This window comes from Oreochromis aureus, linkage group 15 (assembly GCF_013358895.1).
Source record: "Oreochromis aureus strain Israel breed Guangdong linkage group 15, ZZ_aureus, whole genome shotgun sequence".
NCBI classification, from domain to species: domain Eukaryota; kingdom Metazoa; phylum Chordata; class Actinopteri; order Cichliformes; family Cichlidae; genus Oreochromis; species Oreochromis aureus.
Genome location: NC_052956.1, coordinates 3,552,249 through 3,573,518, shown reverse-complemented (window position 1 = coordinate 3,573,518; position 21,270 = coordinate 3,552,249). Strand labels below are relative to the sequence as shown.

General features: G+C 39.7%; 2 protein-coding genes across 7 annotated transcripts in view; both read left to right on the top strand.

Moving 5' to 3' along the window:
• Positions 1 to 16,140, top strand: hmgn3 (high mobility group nucleosomal binding domain 3). Of its 6 annotated transcripts, none has more exons than XM_039598909.1 (7): positions 5,569 to 5,786; positions 7,336 to 7,383; positions 7,633 to 7,662; positions 9,569 to 9,619; positions 10,351 to 10,446; positions 10,653 to 10,752; positions 15,284 to 16,140. In XM_039598909.1, the coding sequence occupies exons 1-7, from the start codon at positions 5,772 to 5,774 to the stop codon at positions 15,289 to 15,291; spliced, it is 348 nt and encodes a 115-aa protein (XP_039454843.1). In that variant the 5' UTR covers positions 5,569 to 5,771; the 3' UTR covers positions 15,292 to 16,140. The 6 variants fall into 6 exon arrangements, with proteins under 6 accessions (XP_039454845.1, XP_031611066.1, XP_039454843.1 ...); XM_031755205.2 differs by having other exon boundaries at positions 5,584 to 5,786; positions 10,348 to 10,446; XM_031755206.2 differs by lacking the exon at positions 7,633 to 7,662 and having other exon boundaries at positions 5,565 to 5,786; positions 10,348 to 10,446.
• A 4,538-nt stretch (positions 16,141 to 20,678) lies between these two features.
• Positions 20,679 to 21,270, top strand: part of LOC116332217 (pleckstrin homology domain interacting protein) — a 37,645-nt gene continuing 37,053 nt past the window's right edge. The window contains exons 1-3 of the mRNA XM_031755075.2: positions 20,679 to 20,855; positions 20,969 to 21,027; positions 21,113 to 21,142. Of these exons, the coding sequence (XP_031610935.1) occupies positions 20,816 to 20,855; positions 20,969 to 21,027; positions 21,113 to 21,142 (129 nt within the window). The 5' untranslated portion in view covers positions 20,679 to 20,815. The remainder of the gene's footprint in view (positions 20,856 to 20,968; positions 21,028 to 21,112; positions 21,143 to 21,270) is intronic.

Below are 21,270 nucleotides of genomic sequence, written 5' to 3'. Positions count from 1 at the left end.
TATAAACCAAAAGCGGATCATATGCAGACAAAAGGCAGTCTGACCGGTGTTTCCTGCAGACGCATGATTCGCCTCAAATTTCCCAGTGTGCACACAAACTGTGTGGGTCCCAATGACGTAATGCAGAACCGGTAAGAGTAATGGATGGGAGGGTGATCCAGCTTTATAAATAGACATCTGGGTGTCAGAGGGGTTAAGTTTGTCTCGTTTTAAGAGGGAAAAAGAGAACGTTTAAATGTGTCACATAAATAATAAAACGCTGCGTTGGAAATAGTTATATTAAAATGCATTGCTGCTTTAAACCCTTCAGCAGTTTCCTTGAATAATATACTAATGCTGAAACTTGTAATAGGGCAGAGATGTTAAACATAAGGCCAGGGAGCCAGACCTGGCTGAACAAAGGATCCAGTTCGGCCCACTGGAGGGCTTTGCAAAATGTGAAACATGAACAGAGATGAGGCGTAAATGTTGGACTGCTCTCTTCAGCTTTGTCGTTTCAAATGAGTCACCTCTTGAAGTTTTACTTTCATCTGAGAGTCTGAGGTCTTCATCGATCTTAGAGCCTCTCTACCTGATAAAGGCACCCTGGCATGCCATACTGCCATACAACACCTGTTTATTTATTTATTTATTTATTTATTTATTTACTGCAGATTTTGTATGAATTAATGAAAGTGCTTCGTGTTCAGCTTTCATTGTGTTTTCTGTAATGGCTGTTTTCTTTATGGCTTCATGTGTTACAGTTTAAGTGTAAGAAGTCTGTGTTGCTACGGAAGGATTTCCTTGGACTTACACTAGAGTCCGTGACACATATCAGATATGAGATCTTTATGAGATTTTTAAACGCGGATAGCTTATTAATTGTGAATGTTTTCACAATGTGCTTATTAAATTTCCTTGCAGATGAAGAAAATGGGAAAAAGAAATAGGAAGAGTTTCTTTGCTATTATTACAGAGATTATTAGAAAAAGGTTTCAGTGGATGGAATTGGGCTTGTATGCGGTTCACATATTAAAATTCTGTAATTGAGTATTCATCTATAATAATCATGACAAAGACTGTCCACAAGGTGTCAGTCACGTCCTGCCTACATGCGGGTGTATTGGGCCAGGGTCTGGCTTTCTTCACATTCTCTATAACGAAATATGGCATCTCAATAATGTCACTGCGTGGTGAGAGCGAGACTATTTCTGACTTGCTGACGAGCACTTCCGTGTCTGCAGAGGCAGCCTCGGCTCTTTTACTGATGTGTACTGCTTCAGCGAGTCATTCCATTTCCCTTCTCATTTGGAATAATACAATGAATATGGAAACCCAAATTTTAATCAGACACAGACACGGTGTGTTTAATCTGCCAGAGGAGTGTGGGGGTAATGTTAACCCATATTGTATTCATTTGATAAACTGTGCCTTTATTTGTATAAAAGGAACACACTGACCTTCTTAACTGAGCAAGCATAATTTGATATTTAGCCCTGAGCACAGCCCAAAGAAACTGGAATTTAAGAAATAGTGGAAGACTTGCTTTTTTCCTTTTATCATCATGTGGGATGATTAAAAGCTTCTTGGGTACATAAAGTTCAGTTTTTGTTGTCTAATGTTCCCACGGGTGGTATAGTGGTGAAGTTGTTTGCATGGTTGCCTCACAGCAAGACGGCTCTTGGAAAAGCCAAGGCCTTTCTGTAGGGAGTTTGAATGTACTCCCTGTGCAGGCAGTGGATTCTCCTTCTTTTCTAGTTCTCGTTCAAAGTGGGCTAAAGGAGGAGGAAACGCAGGTGACAAATTACAGGAAAAGAAATGACAATGGTTCCATATGAGGTTAAATATTTGTGCTGATTTATACTTTAACTTGTCATCCAGCTGTAGATCTTAGATATTTTATCAGCGAGCACAGACAAAGATGTTACGGTCGCAATGACAAACAGTCTTAATATCTAGACCCCTGGAGCCATCACAGGGCTAATGGAGAAACACACAATCTTTTCTGCCCACATTCACACCTACGGCCAGTTTGGACTGTGGGAGGAAGCCATAGTACCCAGGGGGAGCCCACGCAGACACAGGAAGAACATGCAAACTTCACACAGAAAGGCCCCAGCCTGCATTTAAGCCATTCAAGCCTTCTTGCTATGAGAAAACAATGTTAACCACTGTTCCACCCCCATCAAACAAACTAAAGATCAGGCTGAACAAGTCCTCTGTTATGACTTAATATAGCTTAAAAGGAATGAGCTTGGTTCTGCTTGATTTAAATTTATCAGAACAATAGCCATATCACTTGTGTTTAATGTCTATACCAACTTTTGAGTGTTCATTATGTCACCCAGAGGCGCTGTACTTATGGAAATCTAGAGGCAAATGACCCTGTGCTGCCATAAACCATGACCTCAGTTAAAAAATTTGCAATAAGTTTATGTTCCCAGTTTCAAGCTTATGAAACAAAACAATCATGTTTGTTTTGTACATTATCTCTCCATCATTACAAGAAGGGGTGACAAACTGGGGCTGTTAGACTTTTACTGCATGTCGCTAACTTATAAACGTGAGCCGACCTCAGTTTGTCAGTTAGACCAACGCCTCACTTACAATGTCTGGTTTCAAAAAAGGTGGGATGGCGATGGTCAAAATGCTGAGCTTCAGATTTCCAAAGCAAGACTTTCAGACCAACAGGTGACGCCATGTTTTCAGTTTCCATCTTTTAGATATAGACTATGAATAACATTATATTTGTTAAGCACTGGCATGTGAGCATTATTTTATCAGACTATAGGCACTTAGCCTGATACATTAATAAGTTGTTCATCTCTTTCAACAGCCTTATAGAGCTGTTAGCATGCTCTAAAGGCCTATTCTTTCTTTTTAATACAGCCTATCTATCCGTTTTTTTCCATTTACCCAATTCAGGGGCGCAGGGGTCTGGAGCCTATCACAGCTGCCATAGGGTCAAAGGCAGGATACAACATGGACAGGTCTGCAGGCTGTCTTTGTCATGTAAACTCCAAGCCCCCATGCATGGCATAGATAGTATACTTTATACTTTATACATAGCACATTAAATTTCATATCCTCATCCATGATACACATGATTTGATGAATTTACCAGGAAGTAAGGCGATAAGAAATCAGTACCTGAATGAATAAAAAAGAGAAACAAAGTAACTGTGTTTGCCCCACTGACTGAATATTTAAGCAGAAGTGAAACTCATTAAACACAGTAATCTTTAAAAGCTAAACTATTTTGTATTGGGTGAAGTCAACCAAACACTCTAAAATTTGCAAAATCTGACTGGCCTGCTGTGAACATAACTGTCTGTCTTTAAGTTAACTTACACAAATATGTTTCCATTTTATTAATTTAACCTTTTAGACAGCGTATTTGCTTTGCATCTTTTGCGTTCAGATCAGTGGCAGATTATTGGAAACAGTTCAAACGGTGCCCGTATAGGCCTGTGCAGCATAGTGATGATTCAGACAGTTTTCACACTTTCACTGCGTGGCCTGTGGGTTCAGGTTTTTCCTTGATTTTTTAAAACTCTCTGTCTGTATATATAAGCTTGTAGATGCGCCCCATTGTGGTTTTCTTTTCTTCCATTGAGCTGACAGTGTCAATCTATGTGGGAACACTGCAGCTCCCATCAAGCTGGTTCTGGGTTGGTTGGCTTCTACAGCGGTTGTGCATTCATACCTGTGTAGAAATCAGGGGTTTTGTTTGTTTGCTTGTTTAGGGCAGGAAAGCTCTGCCTATTGTAAAACTGGTTTCTCTGTGCGTTTCTCTGTCTGTTGTTATGTTGAACAAGAATGTGCCTTTTGTTGATTTCTGTGCAGTTTTTTTATGGCTATTGTGTGTCAAAACAGTGCAATATGTGCATTTGTATATTGTAGAATATGCTGAAAACAGTTGTTTTGTAAGTTCTGGATGTTCATTGTTTGTAAGTTCAAAATTGACTATACCTACTCATGGGAGCACGAAACAGTTAAACACCTGTTTTAAAGCTTTAATAGAAAAATAAGCTCCTTGTAGCGGCTGTAATTTAGAACATCATGAGATTTAGCTCAGATTTGGAGTAGAAACAGAAAGTTAGCAAAAAGAAATGAATTGACACCTTCTCTCCTGAATATTTTGTTGACTTCTTTGACTGGATGGCTAAACGGAATGGTTTTTCTTCTTTATTTGAGCTGCTTGAAGATATCACCCTGGCCTCTGAGAAAATGTGAATGGCATTTTTTTCAGTACTTGCTGATGTGCTAAGAGGATGTGATGCATGCAATCAAATAGAAGTTCATTCCAGGTGATAGGTGTTTATTATTCTGGTTTATTTTGTCCATAAGAAGAAAGCAGGCAAAAGAACAAAGTGTCATGGCTCCTGCCGCGTCTCATGATGGTAGAATAAATAAATATATCATAAGCCACCTCCAGTAAAAAAGTCTAATGACAATTAATAAATAATTTCTACAAAATTGTTAAAATGTTTTTCTCTGTGTTCAAATCATCTGCATGTAGTTGCACAAAATGTGTAGTTTTTATAAGGGTCATTCATCCATCAATCCATCCTGATTAAGCAAAGGAGATTCTTCCTGTTGAAAAGGGGTTTTTCCTTCCCACTGTCACCAAGGCACTTGGTCGTCTTATTATTAGGATTTATCTGTATTATTGTAGAGTCTTTATCTTACAATATAAAGCATTTGAAGGAAACTGTTGTTGTGATTTGGTGCTATAGAAATGTATAAATATATACATGAAATTGAAATTCTGAACATCGTTGTATTCTTGATGGTGCCTCCACTGTCAGTAACACTGTTACCTAAGCACAGATATCTACCTTGGGTTCACTTTGTCCTTCAGGTCATAATGAGTGCGCAATTTGGCTTATCAGGAGGGCAGTTTTGGGTCATCTGAGTTCACTTGGGGCAACCAAGGCTGACCAGATGGAAAGCTGGGATTACAAGTGAATCCTTTGCCAGAATACAGGGGTCCTAAAACTTCCCAAGAGGTAATTAAGTTCAAAGGTCAACGATGTCCAATTCAGACACAGTGTGAATTATGTTATGTTAAAAATTGTACTGTACACATGAATGACAGATTTTGTTTAGTGATCTACAACTTGATTTAATTCTGACTTAATTTCTAGGATGCAAATGCAAAAAAAATGCACTTATGCACAATATTCGTAAACCTGTCTGACACGCTGAAGTCTTACACAGTCCAGGCCCCCTCATGTATTGCATTGTTTTACACACCATCACGTTCCTGAAGGGACTGTGACAACCTCTTTTTGCAGAAACGTTGTGTATGATTTCTCTAGTTCTCTGTAGCAGGGGAAACCCTACAAGACACAGTACCTTCCAGCTTTTCTGGATCTCGCCTGTGGCGGACATTGTGCCATTGTGCCCATTTTTTCTGGTCCTTTGTATTTTATTTACAACATTCTCTCTATCCCATCCTACATTACCCAGATTCACCGGGAGGGATCTGCGCACAAAGAGCGCGTAGCCAATCGTTGGGAGATTCTGGTAAATTTCGGCCAATGCCCGCGACCCTCTTATTTACATAGAGACGAGACGATCCAATCGGGAGTCAGCACATGAGTGGATTTTGACTTCTCTGCCCAATGGCTGTGGGAGGTGTAAGTTTTGGGGGAGTGCATATAATCAACATATTATCGAAGGTGCTTAGATATTGATCCCGTATTTCGAGGTAGTTCAAATTCACCTATCTTGGCCCTTTGGCTTTGACCTTTATTTTGCTCGGTGGAGAATTATTGACGCGTAAAATGCCGAAGAGAAAGGTGAGTGTCGTCCCTGCGTGCAGCACACTTCACTGTAGTTTTTTCCAGCTCATGCAATCGAGGAAAAATGGAATAATATTTCTGTGGCGACGTCGAGGCAGGTGAGGTGATGCCAAAGTTTGAGGAAACGTCTTTTCGACTGCAGCCTTTCACGCGTAGGCGTTAAACACCCACTTATTAATAACGGATATTTTATATGCGACATTTTGGGGCTTTTTTCATTATAAATTCCCTCGTGTTCATCCCAATGGCCGTTCTTGTGGTCGTTTCCCCCCCCCCCGCCACTTCTCTGTCCACAGTGCGCACCGGTGAATGTTAGAGCCGCTGGATGGATGGACGCGTAAATCCTGTAGGAGACGTGCGCTGTGATCATTCTTCTGGGCGCATTTCACTCATATAGAAGACTTGTAGGTTCCTAATAATGCGTGATATATGTAATATTAAATAAACAAGTAAAATAAAAGCCCTCCACCTCCCTGTCTAATTTTGGTTCTCCGGGTGGTGATGAATATGGCAGGCGCCACGCAGAATGAACAAACCCTTAGCCCCGTGAAGAGAAAGGAATAAAGGGGGGGGAGGATCAGGGACAATCGCCGCTGTGTGAAAAGAGGCCGTGGCTCTTATCTGAACAGGACTGCACGACAAGCTCCTGTGCATTGTATCAGCGCATACATGGAAAGTGGCTTTTCTGTCACCTAAAAAAACGGCTATTGTCCTCGCAGATTCGCCTTTGAGGACAGAGAATGGGGGGCCTCTAGGGGCGGAGGTCGCCCACATGCAAATAATGCAAATGATGTGAATGTCAACCTGCGAGCTAAACCAATATTTTTTTTCGTTTTTTTCATGGTGGGAGTGGGCGCGCTTCTCTCGTGCGCCGTCCCTGCCTACCTGGAGCCGGGAAATACTGTGTCCATTAGGAGCAACAAATGACGTTGTTGTAATGTTGTTAGTTAATATGCGCCCTCCCCCGAGTGAATCGATGTTTATGGTCCATTATTCTTTTTTTTTTTTTTCTTTTTTTTGCACGTAAGCAAGATGCCTCCATTAAAAAAATGGAATTAACCAGAGAGGTTGTGGCATCATCATATATCAGCATCAGATAATGTAATTTGCATCTGTGGAGAATTTTGGTCACGCGTGATGGAAACTGTGCTTTGATTATGTGAAACATTAGTAAACAGTGGTTTTATGTTTTTTTAAGACCATTGATTTCTGGGGGAAATTATTAATTTTCTTAAGAAGGATTAAATTTAATTATGATTACATTCTTCTTGTCATTCGGCCAGAATGACAAAACCCCTCCTCCATCATAAAATCCTCAAATATTATGATGTAAATAATATCTGAGGATTATTTTTTTGTAAGTAATCAAAAACATGCTAATTGTTTCAGCTATTGTTACAGATGTGTTATACCATGAGTAGTAAGTGATATTTCCATTAAGACATCCTGGGAGCGCTCTGTTGGTTCACAGAGATAATTCACTTGTGCATGAGAAAAATTAAATTTGAACTTCTTTAAAAAAATATGTTAATTTTATTTCCTGTAGTCCCCAGAGGGTCCTGAGGGCAAGGAGGCCCCCAAAGTCACAAAACAGGTAGACACTTTGTGAGTGTGTGTGCTGTGTGTGTGTGTGTGCGTGGGGGTGTTTCTGTGTGCTGTGTGGACTGTGTGTGAGTGAAAGAATACTCACATGAGGAGTTAATGATTAGGACACGTGTAACAGTCACCAAGTAGATCATCACGAGAGCAGCTGGCAAAGGTACAACTGATATCTCTCTCTCTCTCTCTGTCACTGTCTCTCCCTCGCTTTCTCTCTCTTGTTGATCATTTGTTGCTCCGGTAGCCCACCAGAAGGTCAGAGAGATTGTCAGCGGTAAGTTTCACTCTCCCCTCTCTCTGTCTTCACCTCTGTCACTGTCCACTCTTTCCTCTCAGTGTCAACCCCTCATCCCGCCGGGCTAAAACATGTCACATTACCAAGGCTCAGAGTAAAGTCCTCTCAACCTTTATGGATTTCATCAAGGCAATCGCCATTTAAAAGAGCTCCATAAATGTGCTCCCAGAGGATTGGCTGCTGGCTTGGTATGCATGTCTACTCTCTGTTGTCTTTGCCCATTCTCAGTGTTGTGTGTTGCACAAGTTGTTGATGTTCAGGGCTGCATGACTGCCACCAGTGGCATTATAAATTCTGTAATCATGTGGATGAAAATTAGTATTTTCCTTGATGAAGTTATGCCTAATTTGTATTAAGCTATTGATTATGAATGGCATTTTAAAACAATGTTATCTGAAATATAGTGTTATTTTTATGTGGTCTAGCAGCCCTGCCGTGGAGTCCTTGTGTTTGTGTGTGTGTACTTTGCATGTTAAATCCACCGGTGCTGGGTCTTTTTACCCCGTCTATTTGCATGTGCTATTGAAATCATGGGTATCAAACTGGCGAAGAACAGCCTGAATTCTCTTTAATTCTTTCATTTGAACAAAATCTCTTTTTGGCATATGTAGTCAGTCTCCTCTAATTACATGTGCAACACAATTTGTAGACAGCAGTGGATCTGTAAAGGCCACAATTTAATTCTTTCTGATTCAAGCAACCTGTCAACATCTAGACATACTTTTTGGCTTTGAAAAATTTTCTCAGCACCAAGAATCCCAGTTTTAGAGAAAAAAACTTGAGTTATTAATGCATTCTCTGCCTCTTTCACACTTTACAGAGTCATTTAATAACCTTTGAGGGGCTAGTTCTTCTCTGTAAGTTTGACACCCTTGATTTAAACATTAGTTTGACATTGTGAGCCTATGTAATTCTTGCTAAGGGTTTCATGGGAAATCTTTATCACTTTCATCTCTCATTTCTGTATGCTAGATATGCTAGCAGTTAGCTTGGCTTAGCTTAGCATAAAGACTGGTAGCCAGGCTACCTAGGCTTGTCCAAAGGTACAAATTAACTACTAGCACCGAAAATAGTGTATGGTGTAAGTTCTTTTTAAAAAAAATAGGGTATGTGAGACCATGTCTGTGTTGCCACAAGGTTGGTTTGTCTACACTACAAGCTGTGCGTGTCTCATTCAAGCTAACGCCAAGTAGACTGAGGTTTAGCTACAGTTAAAGTGCCTCTTAGCCTTTTATTTTCAGCTCTAAGTCACCTTAGCAAACAATTTCTTAGCTGTAGCTTTACTTTTTAAATTGTATCTTTAGGCAATTTGTTACTAGCAGGAGTCACCCTCTTCAGCACAGTTTGTCTTAATTCAAGCCTTTTTATTTTAGATCTCATGTGCTGTGTCAGACATTTCTTGAGCAAAACAGAGATATTGTGAGAATAAATCACATGATTTCATTTCATCACAGCAGCGTTACTGTAGCTTGTGGCTTCAGGGTAACATGGTCCACACGCAGCAGCCTAAAAAAATGGCCAGAATCTTTGCTCCCATCTGACATAATCATTGCACAGTGGTCTTAGATCAGCCCACATCTGGATGATATTTAAAACGCATGGGAATATGATGAAAGCCCATGGGTTATGAAATATGGTGCAAGTACTTAATCATTATCAATATTTAGGCTACAGTAAGATCAAGTGCAGACATTTCAGTCAGCAGGCTTTGGGTTAATCTCAGTGAATAACTCTGTACAGGAAAGTAGCTGAAACTGCTTTCAAAGTGTAAAGAGAAGAGAGAACTCTAGATAATATAGATAAGAGCAATATTTCTTCATAAACTTTGAACCATGAATCAGTTCTGACAGGATTTATTTATTTATTTAATTATTGTAATTTTCAGAGACCTGCTCCACCCAAGCCTGAGGCCAAGCCCAAGAAAACCGTCGTCAAGGTAAAACAGATTACACACACACACACACACACACACACGCACACACACACACACACACTCACACACACACACACACACAATAAATTATTTGTAATAATTTGCAAAAATCTGAGGAAATTGGCTACCTTTTAGTATTAGTTTATATGAATGTTCAAAGCTGCTGGATTGGAAAAACACAAACACAAACTGAAAGCAGGCTTAACTGTGATGAGTCTGTATGCAATAACTGAGGCTATTTTTACATGAAAACAAAGAAATGGGGTGTAGCTCAAGACTTGTGTACATTACCCTACTGTTACTGAGTTTTTACAGAATCACATCACTCTTGCTTTAACCTTATTTGTATTAGCTCCGAGTATATTTTGGAAGATTATATTGGTTACTTCATGGCCTTGCTCTAAGCTGAAATCTTAGTACTTGCCTTGAGATCCTTGGGCAGCTCCTTTGTGTGCTCCAGGTGCCTGGCTGTAACCTGGAGGGGACAGAGCATTAACAGCCAGGACCCCAAAGCTCTGGAAAGGTCATTTTCTGAACCACTTATTTCCTTTAAGATACAATATAAAATAGAGAAGTCCTTTCCTGGTTTTAGTCAAGTTTGATTTTTTTACTGTAACCACTGTGTATTTACTCTTTGCTGCCCTTGTGAAGCTTTTGCGATGCTGATTTAGAAAATGTTAATATAATTATCATTATATGCAGGATATGTTATTCTCACTTGTTCTGTGCAGAAGGTGGCAGATGATAAGGGGGCAAAGGCAAAGAAAGGTGGTGCCAAGGGGAAGAAGGAAGACGGTCCCGCCCAGAATGGAGACACCAAGGCCAATGAGGTACGAGGAGGGGAAAATAAAAAGATAATGTAATTTTTAAATAGAATGAAGAAAAATTATATTCAGTTCTAAAAATAATAATCTTTATTTCCTTATCCTGTCAATTTGTGTACAAACAAACATCTCTTTATTCCCACAAATACTCCACATGTGTGTTTTCGCTCACGTGCATTTACCCTCACATATAAACACACACACACACACAGATCTATGTGTCTCGTCCGTCTGTCAGTGTGTCTTCCATCAGAAGCACGGCTCCCTCCATGATGTCAGTGAGAGGACAGAGTGAGACAGTCAGAGTTAAGGGTATGGTTGAGTGTGTCTAACTCATCTTTGGTATGTGTGCTTGGACACTAACGTGCTGCTAATAGTTGCATCTGCGTTAACAGGGAAAACATTTACTCGCTGTGCTTTGTAGTGCTGTGTTTATTAGAGTGTTTGGGAAACACAATGAAGAAGTAAGGATGTCCCGCTTGCTCTCTGTGTGCAGTGAAGTGGGTCTGACACAACTTTTTCCATTAGCAGGAAGGTTAGCTGCTGCTCACAGAGCTGCAATGTGAAATGTGCTCTGGTTCACGAACAGCTGACTCCACTATTGACCAGAGGGGTGTAGTGGGAGGTGAGATTAACGGGTTACCGAGCTATGTTTAGCTTTTAGGCAGAGTTTTCTGTGTCACTAGTGACTTTCTTTTTGCAACATCACCGTGTTAGCTTTTTCTAAATTCATAACCTTTACGTTCAGATTTTCAGGACAGTTCTCAGTACAAATATCTGCTTGAGGAGTATGTTTGCAACCTGTTGAACAATATCTTACTAACGGCACCATGAAGCTCATCTTCAGCAGCCCAAACTGGGCGTCACGTTGTCACTGGAGTTTGCATGCATTCAGCTGGTGATGCATAAAATGTATGAATGCTTTTATGCTTGGCTCTAAACTGCTGCTAGTTCTTCTTTGTGCTGCAACTAGAACCCAGATGAGAAAACCTATCAACTGCATTTCCGAAATGATTATAACTAATTAAAACTAATGTAGATGTTAAAAAACATTTTAGTTGACCAATAAAAATAAAATAAAACTAATGGAAACTAAATTTTGTAAAGTTGGAAAACTAATAAAAATAACATAAAAAATATAGAGAAAATATTCTTATTTTTAGTATTTGTTTCTTTAGCAAAAATATTATTACAACTTACCTGATGAGGCTTTGATAGACATGTTTACTGGATGTCTACAAGACTGTGAGTCAGAACATAAAATAATAATTATAATAATTTAAGAGACTCCAACTTAATTAACAAAAATTAAACTGAAACTAAACATTAAAAACTCAACTGAAACCAAAAAAATACACTCTGGAAACTTTAACTAAATTAAAAATCAAAATGAAATAAAAATAAAAAGTAATATACAAAATACAAAACTATAACAAATCTGTACATTTGTAGGTTGTTCATTGACAGTTTTAGATGAATACAATAAATTTGATTTTAATATAAAGTGATTTTCATATCTTCTTCATTAGGTTATGGCACAGAGTCAGACCTGAACAGACCGTACGCTGACCTTTGTTTAAAAGTATTCATTTAAAAACATCAGAGCTGTGATGTGCAGTTGTTACGTTTCTAACCAACAACAGCACAGCGAGAGTGCCAGCCATGATTATCTGCTCTGTGCGCTTGTGATGATCACAGATTCCCCAAATTATCCTTTTTCTCAGCACTACTGTCGTCTTGTTTGGTGCAGTGTTGCATTGCACTGTTATGTTCGGTGCTCAGTCAGTTGACTTGTCTGATGTGCCTGGGTTAACAAAAAAAGTTGTTAACCACTGCTGTGGTACCTGTTGCCTCTGAGGGTGTTAGGTTTGGTCACACCAACTAACACAAAGAAAACCTGGCTGTGCTGAACTTATCTCATAATGCACCTCTCCTCTCAGAGGAGATCACAACAAAATTATGGTCAGGAGAGAATGTAAAAAGTAAAATAAAATAATTGTACCGTTGCAAAATTTTAGCTTGAAAAAAACATCAAGTGATGAGTTGAGCTAACAGCTTGAAGCTCCTCATTGGTGAATGAGGTCATACGTTACCTTGAAACTCATGAACACCAACCTGCCTGACTTTGTAAATTTCTTATTGAAGGGTGACTTCAGTCGAATCGCAGTACCGATAGTTCTGCTTTTATTTACTGGAGGTTTGAGAGGTCCATAAATAGAAATCAGCCACTGCTGGCAGTAAGTGAGTAAATGTGGTGTTTTGTTGGGAAAGTGAATTGAGCCATTAAAGAAATAGCCTGACATTTGGATAAATAGCTTGCTTTTACCTTGTGAAAAAAAAATTATAGCACTTTCTCTGTGTGTCTGTACAGTACAAATGAAGCCAGGCTGCTTAGCTTAGCATAAGCCATTTTTACACATGAACAATGGGAAGAATCAGGCTCAGTTCTTCTTTCTGACATGTAAACCACAGCAGGAAACAGTCAGCTTCGGACGCATCTACCCTACCAGAAATACTCCATGTGGTTTAAGGTGATGTTCTGCCTGGATAGAGCATGCACGTTCCAAATATGACATTGACTTGTGAGTGATGATTGTCTTGGCAGTTGTCCTGTTGGAGTTTGTGTACTCATATGCACCTCTGTTGGGAGATGTCATGAAAAGTTCAAAGCTGCGTAGTGGATGTGTGAAAATCCCTTTAAAGTCTGAAAGCCCACAGAAATATCTTGCTGGTGTGTTCAGGTGAATCTTGACAACTTTGATGGAGCCAGGCTAATTTTATTTCTGTATGTGGCTTTTATGCTAAGCTAAGCTATCTCCTGACTGTAGTTCGTGGCTTAATATGGCTTAATATTCAGCATATAGTCATAAAAGTGGTATCAAGCTCATAGATGGCCTTGATTCAAGTGCTGGAATAGACTGTTCACTGATTGGGAGGTTGGTAGATTGATTCCTGGCTCCTCCCGTCTGTCACTTTTTGTCAGTATAAGCTCTAATAGGCTATATTTAAGAAGTGCAGTCTAAGAAAAATGAGTGGTACAGCATTACAGCTTGACCAATAAAGTATTTTTAAGACCGATACTGATACCAATATTTGGTCATTTAAAAATCTGAGATAAAAATTGTGATATATAAATCTAAATATTTTTTTCTTTAAGATACATGAAATATATAATTTGTCATGAGTAGTAGGGCTGCAGCATATCGTAACATCCCCAATAATCATTTTTGATACATTTTTACATAATAGAAAAATGTCATATCACAATATCTTGCTTATCTTGTCATAAATGACTCCACCAAGTAATGCTAGCTGCACTCCATATGAGAGGAGAAGTAAACGATGGGTGGAAATTACAGATGTGGTTACACGGTGTAAAACTAGGACTGTAAGGAGTTAAAAAGCTTGAATCAAAATACAATGGAGAAAATATTTTACATTTTATTATGTAATTTATTTTTAGTTATTGTTAAAGTAAAGCGTTACGCAATTATTTTATACTTAAAATGTCCGGTGAGAAAACTACTTAGGCACGTTGTTTAAATACAGTCACACTTCAAATTAGGGAGTGTGCCATCAGTGCCAACGACTTATTGGATAAAAAGATCGAAAATTTAGATAAACAGGTGTCAATAAAATGTAGTTCAGTATTGTTTTTTCTCTATCATCAGAAATATCATCATTATAAATTTTCTTGAAATTTTGAGGAAATATCACCCACCCCTTATCTGTAGTTATTTATTTACTCATTTACGCTCTGCCCAACTCTGCCGTTTGTTGTGTTTGTGGGGTTCCAAACATTTGTTGCCAACTTGGCAGTTGCAGAGTGCTAATAGCTGGGCAAACTGTGTTCCTGCCGTCTGTTCTTTACTTTTTAAATTTTCATTTATTGGATGTCATAAATGTCTACGCTGATAAACTGGCAAAGACCTAAAATCAGCCTGCGGATAAAAAAGACATGCGCTAGACTGAATGTAAAGAATCAAACCAGACTTCTAGGTAAGAGTTTAAAAATATGACATTTATATAGCTTTTAGTTTACAGACTTAGCGCAGTCTCACACCCAGGATGTGACCTGATGTTTATCCTTTGTTACACTCAATGTTCAAAGATAGTATGACAATATGCTAGAAGACTAAAATAGCAACTAGTTATTTGCATCCCTAGCAGAAAACAAGGAAACGATACGACAAAAGTGAAATCGATCAGGTGCTGATTTAGCTCAGTGGTTGGGGTGGCAACCAAACGCTGCTAGGCCAAAAGCAGCATTGAAATGGGTTTGCTTTTGACCCGAGCTGCTTTGGTGCATGTCCTACCTGCTCTCTGTCTTCTCTTCAGTGAAAACTATCTAATAAAGGTGTGAAAAAACACATTAGCTCAACTTTTTAAATATTTATAAGCCCAGAATTTCTACACAAACAAGCATCCCTACTGCTGTAGTTGTTAGCAAAACCATCCAGATAACTCATTTGGAAAGCCTTTTACTCTACAGACAATAAACCAAAACCTTAAGTGATCTTTATGCAAAATAAGTTTGGATCTATGCTGTTTGAAGGGTTGCCTGCAAAGCATTGGCAGACCTCAACTTTGACTTCTTCCGAGTTGCATGCAGACAAACAAGGGTCTGAAGAAGCTGAAGCTTTATTACTCGACCAACATGTTTCAGCCTGCGGCTTTGTGGATGACCCTGGTGAAGGCCACAGTGTTGGCCAAGTAATAAATCTCTTGCTGTTGGTTACCACAACTTACTGGTTGGGTTTTCCCCTCCTCGTACATCATTGGCCCTCTTAAGTCTCCTGGGGTAAATAATGGCTACACCTGCATGTGTGTTTTTCACCTCCAGGTAACTGAAGCAGCAGAAGAAGCGACCGAGGAGAAGGCGTAAAGGCACGGGCGCGTCCACCGACTCGCCCCCTCTGACTCCATGGCAGCAAAGCATCTTTTTTTACTGACGATTTTGTACCATGCTGAATTTTTTTTAGACTTGTGATAGTAGAGATGGACAACCAGCAGCCCCACCTCCCGTATCTTCACACTCCTTCCCCCACCTCCTGCTTTTGCTCCATTCTCCTCCTCCTCCCCTCATTCTGTATTGCTATACTGTATGCCTCTTAGAAGCAGAAAGGCAGAATGAAGTGGTTTTATCAGACAGCTGCAGATGTTCTTTGTTTTGCCCGAGAGGAGTTGTAAACAAGACTTTTTTAAATCTATAAACTGGCTCTACCTTCATTTGTAGTTACGCTTCTCTATAATACGTCACTTACTGGCACTTTGCCTGTAATCAGATGATGTTCACACCATAATGTAACCGCCTTACGGCTAAGGTGAGCATATCAACAGTTTGGTTGCAGAGCCACAAGAAACCAGTTCCTCAGTCACCATGGAGAACATCTGCAGCTTTTTAAAAATCTTACTTTTTAGTCACCACCACTGTGTTTCACATAGCTCCTTTTGTATGTGTATACAGGAGTGAATGTGTTTGTGAGTCTCTGTGCTTGACTTTGTTTCCTCCCCCTTTCCTTTCCTTTCTTTCTTGTTTTTTCTCTCTCCCCTGAACGCCTTGTCCTGCAGCAGAGTGACATAGCAATAATGAGTGGTGCTTCTGTTCTAGACGGCTCTATTGGCTTTGGACCCTCTGGGCTTCTCTGAGTTTCATCCTGTTGGGAGAATATTTTGAAATAAAAGAAAAAGTTGATGTCTCGTGGGACTCCTTTTTTTTTTTTGGTGTCTCTTCACTCATTGGTAAATAAAAACAGTGTGAAATAGGTTCTGCATTTGGACAGCAATGCCATGTTTTGTTTTTCCCCAGACACTAGTAGGCTGTATTTTTACTGTATGCCTGCACACAGGCTGCTTTTCCTCTCTGTGTTCAGGTTTTACAAGTACTTTTTTAACCAACACAAAGCTGCCACTCTGTGTCCGTGTACACTTTTGTGTGCATGTGTGTGAGGTCGCCAGGGGCACGTGGCTGTGTTAAATACAACTGCTGCGTCAGGAAGTGAAAGGTCAGCATTTGCCAGAGTGGTGGGACCAGTGAAAGCGTTGGGTCTCTCCATTGCAGGACAACCTGTCACTCACCCTTGTGGGCCTATAGCCAGTTCCTTTTCCCTTTAGCATGTAGAGGTGAAGTAATGTCTGTGCAGGTACTGCCACATACTGAGGAGACGACACTACTGAGATGAGCCTCAGTCAACAGCATGATACTTTTTATCATCATTCAGCTGTAGTGATGCTGTAAAACACAAATATTGCTATAATGTGTTTAAGTGGGAAATACCTTTTAACCCAGTGTCACCCCTATAGGTACTTTGGTGTGCTGCAGTGGGACCTCCAGGGTTTTTTTTTTTTGGTTCATTTAAAAAATATACATAAAATTAGTTCAATAAAGGAAAAACATTCAGTGATGCTCATTTTAGATTCAACTTTCCTGTTTCCAGTGCAGCTCCTACTGTTGTAACCTGCTACCAGAAAAAGTGAAAGGCACTCGAGCAGGAAAACAGCTCTTGATATTTAATGACATACAAAACTGTGATTTGTGGTAAAAATGTTACAGGGATATAGATGAACATACAGAAAAAAGTGATATAAACATGTTTGTGAGGCTTCCTTTTCTGTCATGATTCTGATGGAAACAAAGCGATGAAGAAGATCGCAGAAAGGAGTTTGATCAGCGCACTTGCCCACAAAGAATCAACGAGTGCAACGTATCAGAAAGTTCCAACTCTGTGCAAATATGTCCTTCTAGTGTCCTTTTTTTGGTCACATTTAATTTACAAGTTAATTTAATACATTGTTAAACAACAATGTATCTATTTTCTTAACCAGTTTAGCGTTGTGCTGCCAACTTCCCCCAAAATGATTTTTCACCTTCAGTAAACATGAAACAATCATTTTGAGTAAAATGAAACTGAAATATATACAATCAAAGGTTTGATTTATTCAAATGCTTACCTAACCATACCACTGTATTTATAAAGTGCTTTAATAAAACAGCAGGGCTGACCAAAGTGCTCTACAATAATCGCAAACATAACAAACACAGGCCAGAGATCATGAAACACTAAAGAGATGTAGAAGCTGAATGTATACCAATCAAGTAAATCTCTTTTGACCAGATTTGATTAAATGTATCATTTTACATTACATTATATAAAATTATGTGGATAATTTACATGTGATTAAATTAGTTAAAGCGTTTTGGCCAGAATTTTCTTTTCAATGTATCCCAGCTGTCATGGGGCCAAAAGCAGGGTACATCAACCCAGGAGCTTCTAGATGCAAGGTTATGGTACAAACCACTGAACCACCGTGCCACCCTTAGTGATACAGTTATAGTTTTATATTTTGTCATTAGTTTTTAATTTTGTATTTACCTTTGTTTTTAACTCGTGTTTCAGGTGGTTTTATTCGTTTCATTGTCAGCTGTAGCATCTTTACTTACTCAGATATGCAGGGAATTTGAAAGTGAGACAATTTCAGAAATTCAGTATAGCAATGCAAACACAACCCTCTGTGAACGCAGGTGAGTCACAGTCTTGTAAACATGACAAGAGTAGTAGTGAAAAATTTGACCACAATAATATTTATTTTCACGTTTTGTTGATTATATTTTTTGTATTTTCACTCTGGTTAACTAAAATGTTTTATCACGCTTAGTTTTACTTAACCTTGATCATGACACTTAAAAAAGAGCCATTGTATTAACCCACAGAGCAGACCATTGAATCCAGACTAAAGCTGCATGGCTATGAGAACATCAATGATTAAAATCTCAGCAGCTGTAAGAACCCAATGACAGTGAGACCGGGGGATATGGGAAAGGCTACGTGGCTGCAAAAGTACTTAGTATGAGCTGAAACTTCTATTTTCTAACTATAAGTGAAGATATCAGAGTCCTGATTGTCTGACGATTGTCTCTAGCAGGGAAAGAGTGTTGAAGCCAAGTAATTCTCCACACCTCACAGGATTTTTAAGCTATGTGGCAAAGTTTAGTAAAGGGTGTGGATTTACAAGGGTGTGGATAAACAAGTATCTCTGTGTGGACAGTTGTCAAGATAACCTCAAACCATTTCACATCTCTTTTCTTTTTTATGCGATCAGTATTTATCAGTGAGCTATTTATAGTAAAAGAAAATCTGTAACTGATTGCATCTTTTCGTAACCTTTGACTCCTCTTTGGCCCGCAACTTAGTGACACAGGGTGAGGTTGCCTCCTTGTGGTGGTGTCAGCCCACACAATAAACTTAGTCAAGAGGGTTCAGGTCAACCGGTAAAATACAAGTTAATGATTAGGCTGAAAAACCCATACCTGATCATCTAAATATTTTAAATATCATTTAAACTTTTTTTTTCCCTCTGCTTTAAAAATATATATACAGAATTTGTTGGCAAAATTACACCCAATCAGTGAAGTCCATGGATGGACGAGTTGAATCCGGCTTGATACGATGCGCACATTTGGAAGAGAAAATCGAAAACTCTGTCAGTGGAGGGTCAGAATACTAAAGTGGATTTTTGAAAAGCTCAAATATTGCTTGTTCCTCTCAGAGTAATCGTCCACCCACCTATCTGCCAGAACGCTTTTGACATGGAATAATGGTAGGTGGTGTAACCACTGGTGATGAGAACACTCTCTGTTGAGTTCCTGTCCATCTGGCAGCCTATAAATGTTGTATTATTTGTGTTTAACATTGACAAAATGAACCCATAATTGCCAAACGATGCAATGTAAACGACAAATTTGTGGAAAGTGTCGATACAGACCTAATTTGTGTGCGTTGCACTTGATTTTATTTGAGTTACACCTTGTTAGTTGTACAAGTAGAATGGCATTACTCTGTTTAAATTAGACAAAAAAATTAAGTTAACTCTTAGAAGCACAAAGCCTTATAGCATCTTCCCAGAAGCACTCTTGATGTCTTAGAGATTTTAAATAGTTTATAAAGAAGAAGTTAAAGTAGTTTCTGTACTAGTCTTAATCATTTGTGCATGTAGACTGTTATATGCAACTGTAAGTGGGTGTGAATATTTCAATTTAGCTCAATTGTGCCACATAGGCAACTTCACACATGTAGGCTTTAGATATGAGTGAAAAGAAAAAAAAAAACCCAGAAGATATGTGGCAAAATATTTCTAAAAAGAAAACTCCAAACTGTTGTAAAATGATCTGAAACACGTGCGGTGTGTATTTACCTTCACTTTCATTTGTGTAACTTACAGCAGTAAACATTAAATGTGGGAAGTAAGATTAGACCAGGAGGGGTTGTTTATCATTGGTGAACTGGCTTTTAATAAAACTATAATGTACCTCCCTTGCACAATATTATTGTGAGTTTGTTTTAAAAAGTAAAAATTAACACCAAAGAGTTGCTGTTCCTTTTTTTCATTCACAGCTGTCACTGAGGTGGCATCCTGTCATGCATTTCCTTGATAATCCCCCTTGATGTGTGTGCCTTGTCTCAGTGTCTCGGTTGCCATTAAATTGCTGTAACTCACGGGGTTTCATTCATTAAGCTGCATTCCCCTTCTCCAACCCTTCCCCCATTTTATTGCCTGGTAGTATTTGGAAGAGAAATGGACGACTTCCCCACCAAACGGCTCCCTGAGAGAGTGGGTGTGTTAGCTAGGACATCTTATTACACAATAGCCACAGAGTTACGACAAGCGAGACCAGCAGCAAGAACACGGAGAGCTGATAAGAGAGCAGGCTAGCGGTGGTGTTTGATAATAAAAATAATAATGATAAACTAAGCTGAAACGTTCGCTCGCCTGTAAATCCCTCTCAAACACGGGAGCCATGTTCTGAACCCGCCAGCTACGAATATACAGAAAAAAATATGGCAAGAATTAGGCTGTGGCATCCGCAATAGCCACTAAATGACAGAGGAATGGACTCTAATGAATAAAAATGTGATAAATGCCGTCTAGTTACAAAATAACAGCCATTCTGCAGCAATGTGTCCTCTCCTTTAGCAGGCTGCCATTTCTACCTCCCCTCGACGGCGGCGTACGTGAGACACAGCGCCTGTATTCTTCCGCAGAGGGCTTGAGCTTTTTCCTTTGAGGGGGAGGGGGATTAAAACAAACATGCCTCCACGGAAAACCGGTCGTAAGTGAAATTCGCCCCAGCCGGCGCTCAGTACAGCCACAATTTAGCTATTCGGTCTTTGTTAAAGGAAGGCGGTGTTTGGCGGGGTGAAGCCTTCAGCGCGCACTAATTATCGCTCCGCGGAGGTATACTCCTGCAGCCGGGACTTCGTGCGAGCGAAGCTGAATGGAGGCAGCCTCTTCCTGGTGGATAAACAGTGACAGCTACAGGGCAGCCACCTAGACCCACCACACAGGCTCTGGCGCTGCCCTGGCAAACAACACCAAAATGGCTTCAGACAGTACACACATCGCGCAGTTGACTTCTGGTGAGTAAAGGAGATCGGAAACTATGTCACGGTCGTTGTAATATCCCCCCAATTTCCTCGGTGCCCTCTTCTAACGCAGCTCCCGTCCTCTTCTCCCCCTCCAACCATACCAGAACTGTACTTCCTAATAGCCCGATTTCTAGAAGCTGGACCGTGTCAAAAAGCAGCCGAGGTTGGTGTTTTCGCATTTTAGGAGAATTTATAATATGTCGGCAATTGTCACGAGGTGTAATTCTGTATTTTTATGCTATTTTCAGACCCTGATAAGGGAGGTGGAGGAGAAGGAGGTAAGCAGTCAGCAGCACGAGAGAGATGCTTCTCTCTGCACTGTACTTTGTGATGTTGCTTTGACTCTGATTTACCATTTACTGATTTAAAACATCACCTGATACGTCTATAAACTGGATGATCACGG

Bases quoted from the DNA above. Each gene is read 5' to 3' on its own strand.
- hmgn3 (XM_031755205.2), top strand. The intron at 7,663-9,568 runs GTAAGTTTCACT...TGTAATTTTCAG, and splicing joins GGTCAGAGAGATTGTCAGCG to AGACCTGCTCCACCCAAGCC. The intron at 10,447-10,652 runs GTACGAGGAGGG...ACACACACACAG, and splicing joins GAGACACCAAGGCCAATGAG to ATCTATGTGTCTCGTCCGTC.